The sequence below is a fragment of the Dicentrarchus labrax genome, unplaced genomic scaffold (assembly GCF_905237075.1).
Source record: "Dicentrarchus labrax unplaced genomic scaffold, dlabrax2021, whole genome shotgun sequence".
NCBI classification, from domain to species: Eukaryota; Metazoa; Chordata; class Actinopteri; family Moronidae; genus Dicentrarchus; species Dicentrarchus labrax.
In genome coordinates this window covers 13,815,544-13,827,794 of record NW_026136718.1, presented here as the reverse complement: position 1 = coordinate 13,827,794, position 12,251 = coordinate 13,815,544, and the positions used below count along the sequence as shown (strand labels likewise).

General features: G+C 41.9%; 1 protein-coding gene across 6 annotated transcripts in view; it reads left to right on the top strand.

Moving 5' to 3' along the window:
- opa1 (OPA1 mitochondrial dynamin like GTPase) overlaps positions 1-12,251 on the top strand; it is a 37,006-nt gene that overhangs the window by 18,437 nt on the left and 6,318 nt on the right. For all 6 annotated transcript variants that reach the window (XM_051376598.1, XM_051376604.1, XM_051376601.1 and 3 more), the window contains one exon: positions 1,169-1,279. In XM_051376598.1, coding sequence (XP_051232558.1) covers positions 1,169-1,279 — 111 coding nt within the window. The remainder of the gene's footprint in view (positions 1-1,168; positions 1,280-12,251) is intronic.

Genomic DNA, 12,251 nt, shown 5'->3' with positions numbered 1-12,251 from the left:
TCTAAAATAAGGTAATATGGTGGTAAACTACATTTTGATTATATATCTCTTTATTTTTCGTTAGCCACTCCTATTAGATAATTTATGCAGGGCTGACTAATTGTCATGTAGTTGGGTTTGTCTATTTTGTACCGGTACTTGTGTCTTGTGAGCTGTTCTATAAAGGCCAGGACACACCAACCCAACGGCCGACCGTCGGCAGAAAAGCAGTCGGACTGATCAGTCGGCTCCCGTCTCCCCGAGTCGGTGAAAAAAAGTGCCTCATAATACGTCCCCATAACAGTAGGCGACGCTAATCTGTGTTGTCGCCCCAAAAAAATGAAAACTGGCAATGACGGATCACTCTTGACCTAGTAAACACAGAGCACACTGTCGTCAGTCATTGCTTTCATCAGAGAGTGTTCATAGTAGTCAAGATCGTTATTGTCATTACTCCCTGAACGAAAAATACGATGGCTAATAATAACAAGATACTGGCGTTGGCGTAGTATGTTTACCATCGTCACTTCCGGTTTTCTCGTGATTCGCTAGTCAAGGGCTAGCACTCCACCAATCAGATTGCTCATTGAGGCTGTTGGCCACTGAACCCCGACGCCGACTGACGTCGGCACGGGACACACCAAACCGACTCGAGTCACCGACCTCGCCTGACTGTCCGACGACGTCCGACGGCCGATAATCGGGTTGGTGTGTCCGGGCCTTAAGGTCATCAGTGATATTTTTACGCATTACCTACAATTCTGCATTGTTGCAGTAGCACTTTCACTCATTTAGGAGGGTAATTCAACACTGAGGTCAATGAATGCAGCATATTTTCTTTTTCAATTTGTAAATTTGCAAACACACAAAAATAATATAGTTCAAAGTAGTCCAAATGTAGTTCATTGGGTCAACTGGGGAAACCATTACTGCTAGCCAAGATCCATAAATTGTTATCCAGGTCATCAATAATCATTCAATAATGAAATTAGTTCCACTACCAGTATACTCAAAAACACCTATTGTGAGAATGGACAATTTGTCTCCCAACCTTTTTAATGATGGTAAAATGTGTTTTCATATCATTCAATGGAAACATCAAGACAAAAATCTGAGGCATTGTTGTTGAATTAAATATTGATTGTTGTGCTTTGCTTGTGTGTGTTTGTTCCCCCATTTGTATTTTTAGTGCGCCGGTTGGAGAAAAACGTGAAGGAGGTGCTGGAAGACTTCGGGGAAGACATGGAGAGGAAGACCCACCTCATCACTGGCCGCCGTGTCCAGCTGGCCGAGGATCTCAGTAAGACACACAGACTTACAGCAGAAACTTATGACTGTTAATAAGCTGATGATAAAGACACAAGGCCAAAGTGAAAATGTGAAAAGAGGCAGTTTGTCACTGTCAGCTTGTCCGTTTTCGGTTGTTGTGTGACTTTAGTGGCTTACATACTTCAGCTTGTGGTATCCTGTATTTATTTATTCTTTTACAGCAAGTCTTAAGGTTGTCAGTAGGTGGCAGTAGTGCTTAAGGAAATTGTATTCTGATATAGCAGTATTAATTCAGTTAAACCATCAAACTGATAAAATAACTGACAGATGTTGGTAGTTTGCTTTTTAATCTTAATTTTTAGGGCAGATTCACTGTTGCTCTTTTCTCAGACACCTCAGTAAGTCTTCATATAATCCACAGTAATGCTTCCACATTGTAAACAGGGTTGTGTGCACTGGTATGCACTGGTCTCACAAGGTGGTGGATTGATGTAAATATTTGAAATTAACTTTGTTTTATGGTTCCCACCTGCATTTAAGCCTAAACCCACCATGCTCGTCCCCATATGTGTATACTGTGCTAGTATGGCTTGCCCCATGAGACTAAACACTACACATACCTGTTCCTGGTGACCTCCCTCATCTACACAAATATGCGTTGCTCTTTGAACACAGCACCACTTTGCCAAAATGCCTAAAAGACCACCCTAGGCTTGCGCTCTCTCTCTCTCTCTCTCTCTCTCTCTCTCTCTCTCTCTCTCTCTCTCTCTCTCTCTCTCTCTCTCTGACCATCACATACACACGCACACATCAGGATATGGCTGTTACTTATTCAGCGACAATGCACACTTTATAATCACATCATCTTGGTAACTTGGTAAAAAAAAAGTCTTTAGTCACTTAAAATTGAAAAATGCTAAAAAGAGACTAGTGGGCACCTATATCGGTTGCATCTAAAGTCATGTATACAAAGCACACAAAAATCACACAAAAATTAAGTACTTTTAAAATATAAATAAATAAAGATAAGAAAGATAAACTGTACAGAAAACGGGAGTGCATTAATGTAATGCATATATAAAGGGTGGGTATACATTGACACTGACTCTTATACCCACCTCTTTATTTATTTATTTTTTAAAAGTACTTTATATTTGTGTGATCTTTGTGTGATTTGTATATTTTATGCACCAAGACAAATTCCTCGTAGGTGTAAAAACTTACTTGGCAATAAACCTAATTCAGGCACTGAATAGAATAGTGGAATTGTTTGTTTGTTGGTTCTTCACCACTATTTCTCTGGTCTCTATTTGAGCCTGCTGTTAATGGTGTTAATGGCAACTAGAGACGAATGGACAAGATTTCTTTGTTTTTGGCACAAACGCGCCACAATCTACCCCTCTAGTTGTTGACTATTATTTATCTCTTGGACTGTGCCACCAGTGACATGACCGGACCTGTACGTATTGTGCGGTGTTTCCGTGGATATCTAAATCTTGCTTTATCTACAGGGAGTTGATTGAGGCACACAGACTGCTGGTTAGAACTCCCCTGACAGCAGTTCTTAGAAGTGTTATACTGGAGAATTCATGCCTAATTTTTCCCCTGCTGGTACAGGATTCGATCCAGAAACCCTCTGTGGAGAGGCTATTAAAGCAGGTTACCAATCTCCTCCTTTCCTCCCACCATGATCTGTGGGGAAACGTGTGTGCTCTAGTGCTGTTCCTTATGTGAGAATTTGTATGCAGTAAGCGATTCAGAATCATTCAGTTTACAGCAATTAGTCTTGTGTACATTGGTTAAAAACCTTTTAAGTATGTGCTGTGTGTAGTGTAATGAAACTGTGCACATGTATTATATCTACACTGTTAATATGTTTTGAAAGACTTTTCTTGGGGGCGGACCCCACACATCTGCTAATTTTTACCTGTCTGCCTGCTGAAGGCTCCTATTAACAGCTAGTACAATGAGGGTTGTGTCGTCTCCGGCTTATTCAGCAAAACTCTGCTTGTTAAGCAAAGTCTGCTTTCAGAAAGCGGCACGCTAGGCTTGCTGCCATTTCAGATCTCTCCTACTCTGTATGACACACACAGATAATCATAGTTCCTGTCACCACAAAGTTACCTCAAAATCTTAAGTTGAACACACAACACCATTCTTTCATTTACATCAACAAATCCTTAAAAACCCTGAAAGTGCTTGTCACTTTCTTAAATATTCTTCAGCTGCAAAAACATTAATCTAAACAATGAAGTCAGACTCACATGCATGTACAAGACTTTTATCAGGAAGCCCCTTGTGATGTGTACATTAGCCATATTTCTGACTTTAGCTATGTAGTGACAGGATTGAATTGGCAGTGCTTTGCCCTCTGGCCCTAAGAAATCTTATCCTGCTGTCTACTTCCTGCTGCCAGATATTCTTGGCTTTTATATACAGAATCTAATTGATGGGTGTTGCTGGAGCCTCAGACATTCAAACATTAACCCTGTAAGAGTGTTCTGCATTTATTTAAACTCTTACAAGTGCACACAATCCCCATTGTTTCCCCTTTTTCATATGGGCTTCCTGGCTACTGATAGGGGACTCATGTTGTAAAGGCCCACAGATGAATGACGCAAGATTTTGAGTGGTTGGTCTATCTGTGTGTGTTAAGTTTGATTGACCAAGACTCTGGTATCACCCTGAGAAAACAAACACACACTCCTTAAATGACTTTTCCCCTCCACTACTACTAGTTTAAACATACACGTGTACCCCAGTACACACTGTATTGTACATTTAAGTAGACATGCATCCACAGTCACACATGTACATTTCACCCAGCATACCAGTACATGCAGGAACAGTTAAACTACGTGGAGAGAGACACTTTGTATTTTGCAGGGGACGCTATTTTCACTTCCTCTGCAGTAGAGTCAGGTTTTCTGAGACTCCAGCCTAGAGGGGGGGAGAGAACACACACACTCAGCCCTCTAGCCATTCAACACACTGTCAGGAATGCCCAGACCTGCCTGGCCTTGCAAATCCTATAAGGCAAAGTGATCCCAAACCTTCCCAAACTGGCATGACATTCCCACTTCCCACCACTAAAGACCCTTCTCACTGATAGATGTGGGAATATGGTTGGAATCTGTCATGGGAGCTATAGGGTAGAAACACACCTGTGCATGCACACCATACCCTCTCACAGGCTCACAGGGTCTGACATGGGAATGTGTCTTTGCTTTCTAGTAAATCTCACCTTCACAGTCATTTGAACTTGTATAGCTGTTTTTTAAGAAAGGCTGGTTCACTACCAGTGCATCCAATAATCTGTTTTATGTTTGTCTGTTTTTTACAAGTTCCATTATTTGTGCCACAGAGCAAGCTTTGGGTTGTTTGGGAACACAAGCAGCAAAAGCTTAGAGGGTAGAAGGCTCAGAGCCACAGTGCTCAGGTTTTAGACGTAAAAAAATTAAACGAGCTAAAGAAAAGACGTAGATAAACCTAACACCATGAACCGTAATCTTCCTGGTTTGCGTCTGGCTAGTTACAAGTGTTGCATGTTCTTCCCCATGTCTCTCTCCCCTCATTTCATGTCTGTCTCTACTGTGTGCTCTCTAGTAGATGCATGACATTACATTTTACTAAAAAACACCATTCAATATTCTTCGAATGTACCTCTCAGCATGCCGTAGCCATAATTTTATGGTGATGTCAGATTTTACTTTCCCTCCTACTCAGAAAAATGTATGTTTCAGAGTTTTAGCTTTGTCAATCCGTCAGGTTGAGTTAGTGGGTGAGTGGAGGATCTGGGTCATTAGCTTTCTGACATTTTGCACAGGCCTTTCTGTTTAATGCAGCCTAGACCCGTGTGTGTGGGTGTGGGTATGTGGGTCCATAAGTCTAGACTGAACTGCATGGCTGATGGGCTGACTTGGTGACACGCCTCAAAGCACAAAGTGAGCGAGCTTCTGAGGGTTCAAAAGTCTTTTGAACCACAAAGTTCATACCAAGAAGTTGCATCTACAGAAACTTTTTTAAATTGTTTTAAAAGTTGTGTTTCAGGTTTTTTTTTTTTCTCAATTAGTTTTACATTGGTGTGTCCAGTAATATGATGTTGCGGTTTCCAGAGGATAGCTTTAATAACTCTGATTAATAGTATATTATTAGTCATTGTATTTTACTGAGACACATTTCAGCTGTTGGCAGGTATTGAACCTGTGGCCTGTCAGTCAAAGGAGTGTCTTTACAACTTCAAATCAGGCATTAAGGGCACTGGATGAGAGCTGCACACCTCTTTCAAGACATGCAGTGTTCTACAGGAAAAGGGATTTTGTTTATGTCGATGAAGAAACCTTAGTTGATGCATTCTGAAATCATCATTCCTCAGACATGTTGTTCACCCCTCATTCTTCATCCCTTTAGAAGACAGAAACTCAGATCGCCTCAGGCCCAAACTATGACCTGACCTCACAGGTCAGCTAGCTAATACCACAGGCTATTTGATCCAGCTAGCTTTCTTTTCCACCTCTCCATCTCTCTGGTTCTCTCTGTTTTCACTGCCTCTCTCAAATTCTGTCTGACTGACCCTGTCCCTCTCTCCCTTTACTTTCTCTTGACAGAGGGGGAGAGAAAACAGAGAGGAGCCCCCACATTCACCTGACAACCTGTACTATAGGAAAAAAGGAGGGAAGAGAGGAGGGAAAAAGAGGGACAGATAGGAGGCGGGATAATGGATAAACTTACTTAACAAAAGGAGAAATGTGCTCCCAGGGGCAGTCTGTTGTTAAGCTCTATTTGCCCCTACTTGCGGGCAGGCTCAGAATTGCTCCGGTTACAAATACAGGTCAGGTGTGTGTGCGTCAGTGAGTGAGCGTGAAAGCACCGTTAATGAGTGGTACAAAATACATTGCAAAGAGGTGTGTGTTTGTCAGCGTGTGCCAGACCAGCTGTATGGCACAGTGCCGTCTCTGGAGCAAAGCCCAGGCCTAATGTTCAAGCTCAGGCTTCTTAGGAGACCACTGGGATGTCGCTTGGCTGCTTCATTGCCCCTCATAGAAAGTGTGTTTTGTGTGCATGTGTGTGGTGTACTGGAAAAAGTACAGTGTTGCCCCCTTTGAGAAGGTGTGTTTCCAGAATTACTCGTCTATTATGAAGTGTTGGATGTCATATTTAATATTGTGAGCTTCCAGACACTTCACACTCATGAACATAAATCATGACTGCACCATTTTGCTAAAAGGTTTGTGTCAGCAAATTATCTTATATGGGGACATTTCTCATTTATAACATATAGACCCCCTTTTCAGAGGTGCTGTTGGTGCAGTTTAATGGTTATGTTAACTTCAAGGTTTATGGTATTAAACCACTTTTGTATTCCCACAGTATTAGTTTTGAGTTCACCCCTTATTACCTTGACTGTATGCATACTCTTTATTTCCCTGTCTACCAGTGACCCACAGCCTTTCACTTTGCTTGCAGTGTTGGCAAATTGCCGTGTAAATCGCAGTAATAGATCCTTTCTGTTCCTCCGCTCCACCTCTTCCTCTGTCACATGAAATGGCGACGAAGCAGTTCCCGGCTGTCTCTCCCCTCTTGGTGGCTTTTTATCTGCCTTGTCAGATTGATGAAGAGCTTGTGTACAGTGCACTGGCACGAGCACCTGTAAGCTCACACACACCCATACTCACTATGGCTGCTATTGACACATTATTACATCAGATCTTTTCTTCAGTGTGAAGTTCAGGTCAGTTGTTGAGTTTAAAAGTGTGTGTGTGTTGTGTGTGTGTGTGTGTGTGTGTGTGTGTGTGTGTGTGTGTGTGTGTGTGTGTGTGTGTGTCCTTTTTGTTGCACTCTGATTTTTTTCAAAGTGATGCCAATGTGGTAAGTCTACTTTAGTGATTGAGATCAATTAAGCCTTGGTAGATTATTTTGAATTTTTTAGCACGGCAAGTAGGGCATCAAAGAAGAGTTCTAATTTCTCGTCCATTTCATATTTAGAGTGAGGTTTTATTATAAGTGGTGAGTGAATATAAGTTTTCTTTGTGCTAGTATGGAAACATCGTGGACAGTAGCATTTCACAGTTTTTGCATTTTCAGACACCAAAATCAAATCCATTAGTATCACACTTTCCTAGTTGCTGCCACATTTTGGAAGGGCTGATTTTAAATAAACACCTGGCCACCACATAACCATTTACAATAAGTTCACCATCTTCACTGTAGGCTTGTTGCCACCAGAGAATCTAACAATGTGCAGAAATTTATCAATTTCAGCTTTTGTGTTGAGGCTGCGTTGAGGGTTAAGGAATTAAAGGTGTCAAAGGTGCTCTCAAGAACAGTGATAATGTGTGAAGTGTTTGCATGTTTGCACATGCAGTCACTTTCTCCTTTTCCTTTCCCTTGTGTGGAAGCAGAACACAATAAAGCTCTGGTTGTCTGGGCTTGCTCACCGGAATGCCCTCTCAGCCTCACGCTCACTTCGTTTCCTTTCATCTCCTCCCCCCTCCTCCTTCTTTGAGCGGCTTCCTCCAGAGTGATTAGTGAGGGCTCAATGAGAAGTACTTCTCTGTAAGGGATGACGTATCATCCTAAGGTGTTGTCTGCACATGTGCCTGCTTTCAGAGAGATCGGGGAGCATAGGCTGTCACCACTCTGTTGTTGCTCTTGCACAGACCTTACAGCTGCTTTATGTTTTCTGTTTGGCTTTATAAGGGCGAGTTCTGTTCATAGGTATTAGCTTTAACGAAAAACTAGATTATTGTGACGTTACTGACAGCTGTTTAACTGTCAACTGTCTAAACACTGCTAGCAAGAAATCCAAATGAAAATGAGTTTAATTCGGGCTGTTTTCACATACAAACTGAGTGAATACAGAAAGTTGAGTTCTTAACGATAAAGTTTGTGTTTCTGAAGGTTGACGCACACAAATTAGCCTTTTTGAAAAGTTCTCCATCCAATACAATCCAGTATCTTCATAATCACTATTCACTGTGTCTTTCGAAAAGTCTCATTTTCAGGGGTTGAAAATGTCACCTTATTATGGATGGAAAGTCAAAACAGAGAAATAATGTATCCACATCATTGCCAACATGGCCTGAGTCAACTGGTCTGCATTTTGGAACGTGGGGGTGGTTTTTTGCATCGAGATAGTGGGCAGACTGTCTGCTCTTTGGCACGTTGGGGACTGTTGCCCTTACATGCACTCTTACTTCAATATGACCTCCATGAATTTTAATTACTTCCTCTGTTGTTCTGTTTCTCTATCTACACTTATATCTGTTGTTCTCTCTCTCTCCATATCACTTCCTCTAACACACTGTCTAGCTTCTACAGTTACATCTCTTATTCCCTAGCTCCTGTCTTTTTCTTTACTCCCTCTGTTTTTTTTCCACCTTTCTTGCTCCTTCTGTAATTCTTATTCCCACTCTTCCTGCCATGATCTTTTTTTTGTCTCTAAATTAAATAGACATTAGTTACTCATCAGTGTTTGCTCTGTAAACTAAGGAGGCTTAGTAGTGATACAATATCATTTTGTGTTTTCCCACGGTGGAGGAAACCTCAGGCTGCAGAGTTGCTGCCAAATGATCCATTTTCTCCCCGGAGCATCAAGTACACAAACAGTAGATCCACAGTTGTCATAACACTGGCACAGATGAAGCAGCCCCTCCTGCATTTTATCTAATCTTGTCCTGTTAATGTTGTGTGAAAGCGACTTCCGAATGGAACAGAGTTACTCCTTTTCTATTGCAAAGCACACTAGAACATTTGTAAATGTCTTTTTCCACATTTAATGATGGCTTTCTTTGTACTGTGTCCACTACTAGATTAGTGAAGGTCTGACTCTTGATAGGCAGTATGAAAGACATTTTTGTCCTTGTATCTGGTTTACTACAGTAGGCTTGTTTTCCTTATTCTTTGCTGCTGCCCTTGTATTTATACAGCCCACATATAGGGTCAGAAATGTCAAATCATACTGTCTTTAATATAGTTTTTGAAATGGTGCTCCAATTAACCAACCCTGTATTGCTTTTTTACATAGTCATACTTCCGTCTCTCAACTGTTTCTTTATGCCTCACAATCTCTGACCATCTCTTGTCTTTAACTTTATCCCTCTCCCCTCACAAGACCGATCATAAAAAGCATGACTGATGTTAAGCATGTGGCATCTCTCTTTCATTCTTACACTCGTTCTGCATTCACTTCCACTTTACGACTTTCCCATTATTATAGCCCCCCTGTTTCTCACCGTCACTGTCAATACACTGTCAATATTTTCTAAAACAGCTGTAAAATCCAGGAGTCTCTCCGGCTTGTCTTCCCCTTCCCCCTTCACCTAACTCCATCAAAGCTTACACCAGCCACCTGCCCCCATTTACCAAAGTCATGACCTGAGTCTCTTTCCACTTTCCCATCATCCATCTTTTCCCCCTTATTCCCTCCCCGTTTCTCTTTTTCGCTTCCTCCCTTCACTCCAGTACATTCATCCTTCCTCTCATGTCAACAACAGGACTTTCTCTCCAAGACATTTTGAACAGACATATTGTGTGTAGCTACCCAGCCACTGATTGACAAGCTCTTAATGACACAGCTGTTGATCACTGACCTGGGAAATCAGTTGTTGAAACAAGCTTAGATGAAGCACCTAAAGAATCTTTGTACAGTAGCTTATTTAGAAAAAAACAGTCCTAAAACTGTGTTTAACACAAACTCGATGTTATATTTAAACATCCACCAGATGGCTAATTTTAAATTTATTGATAACATTTGCCAGTTGTTGGAGTGATATTGCTGTAACATCATTTACAGCATATACAGTCAGATTTATCCATCAGTCCTTGTGGACCAAGGAAACAAGGAAAAAGAGCTGTGTGTCCTTTAAATGACAACCAATCAAGAGGCGATAATGGAAGTGGTGATAAAGAAATAAAACCACAAAGGAGAATGTGAAGCCATTTCTCATTCTCCTCAGGGAGAGAGAGAAAGCAAGTGTGGGAAAATAGGAAAGAGAAAGAGGTGTGTAATGGGAGGGGAACTTCAGCGAGGCTTCTGTTCACATGTTTCCAGCACAGTGTGGCCACAAGGGAACCATTCTTACTGATCCTCCTGTCAGTCACACACATGCACACACGCACAAAAACCTGACATCAGATGCTGGTTAGGATGAAGTAATAGGAAAACCATATACTCTCTCTGTGTTTTAGGTGACCACACTGCCCTAGGAGGTTAGTCTAATCCTCTTCCTGACTTATTGTTGTCTAGTTAATACATACATTCTCATTTGGATCTTGTAACATTTCTGTGTTGTTCAAATAGGACAAACTTTGTTTGTAATTAGACTAATTTATATAACAAGAAAACCTATAAAATGTGCTTTCTTTATGCAATTATGAAGGTAATGGAGAGCCTCACTCTTGATTGTTTGCAGCGAAATCATACCAGATTTATTTTAATTACTCTTATATTTTTGCATGAGTGTCTACAAAGAGGTTAACTGGTTCTTAAAATTCTCTAGTTTAGTAATATTGCCTTTATCAGGTACTTTGTCTTCCTCTGCAACCAAAACACCTGCTGTCCAGTGACTCTAGCCTATGGGCCTGAACAGGCCTTTGCAAGAGGAATTCAAAGGAATCCCAGGTGCGTTTGCTGTCTCTTCAGTGTTATATGGATGTGACGGTGTGTGGCAGCTGGAAACTTGTGTTTACCTGAATGGAGCAGGGGGAAGAGGAGAGCTGGCCTGTCTTATCTCTCTCGGTCGACTTGTTTGATCCGCTGGTTTGGGGTCAGCGCTATGTCAAGACTGAGAGAAGGTTATTTAAAAAACGCTGTCTATTTAGGCCCATGTATGAACAGGACTGAATGCATGCATGTATGTGTTTTGTTCTGTGCGCTCACTCTCGAGTTCAGATTTAGTTAACTTGCTCCACACACCTGTGGCTGATTCAGCAGAAGGCGAGTTTCTCTGAGGGATTATGACAGGATATCTGTGTAAACCAGACATGTCAGCCTCTCATCCCCAGGCCCATGTGGCTACTCAAGATTGATTGCCATGTAGCCTCAGCACAGGGCTACATTTGACTACAAAAGGTCTTGGAAAAATTCAGACCCCTGATTTTCTGTGATTTACACCAGGAGTCATAAGTAGACTTATCGTCTCAGACCTGTTTATTTTTAAGAATGGCTATGGGAAGTGACTGTGACTGTTCACTACGGTATTTGGATGATAAGCTCCACTTAGTCTGTTCTCTCTACTGTTATAGTCAAACCCATCAGACCTACAGTCCACATCCAACCCTCATCTTTATGACCCCGTGCACTAAAATCTTCAAAAATGTCTGGCCCTTCAAAGGCATAAGCAGGGCTTCTCATTAAAATCTGCGCCACACAGCTTAACAGTCGTCACCTGGCTCTGTCAAAGTATTTTCCCCTGCATTTTGCTGTTTTTGTTTAGTCTGCCCTCTGGCTGACCCCAGGCTTTGACCTGTTCAGACCTACGTATCTTTTTCCTCAGGTTGGGCTGCTCAGTCCCAGGCATCTGTTTTCTAGATAAGAGCCATGAGTGCGAGGGCTGATTCATTGCCCTGTCACTGACATGGCGTTTGGGCCGTCGACATCCGCGGTCTCCCTCGGCCCATGTCTCCCATGGCCCGGGTTTTTATAGCGTGACAATCCAGATTTAGTGACAAATCAAGCAGCATGCTGAGGAGAAAAGGTTTCTGTTTGTTACATTAAGAGATCGGCTTTCAAAGAAGGAAACAGCAGAGCGTTTAAACGGTCAGTGTCCCCACCTACACTGTGTGACCCTGGCAGACATGAGATATAAAAAGTTTCCTCATGAATGATGACATGTTGGGACAGGAACCAAACCCTCCGCCCCACTCTCTCTAGTGACCATGCTGTGAACTGTTGCTTGGTTGTCCAGTAGAAAATTTTAAGAGCAGCATCCTAAACCTTGGCACCAAACCTCATCCGCTGAAATCTTTCTGTTGCCACTTTTTCATAACAGCCACCCTTTCTT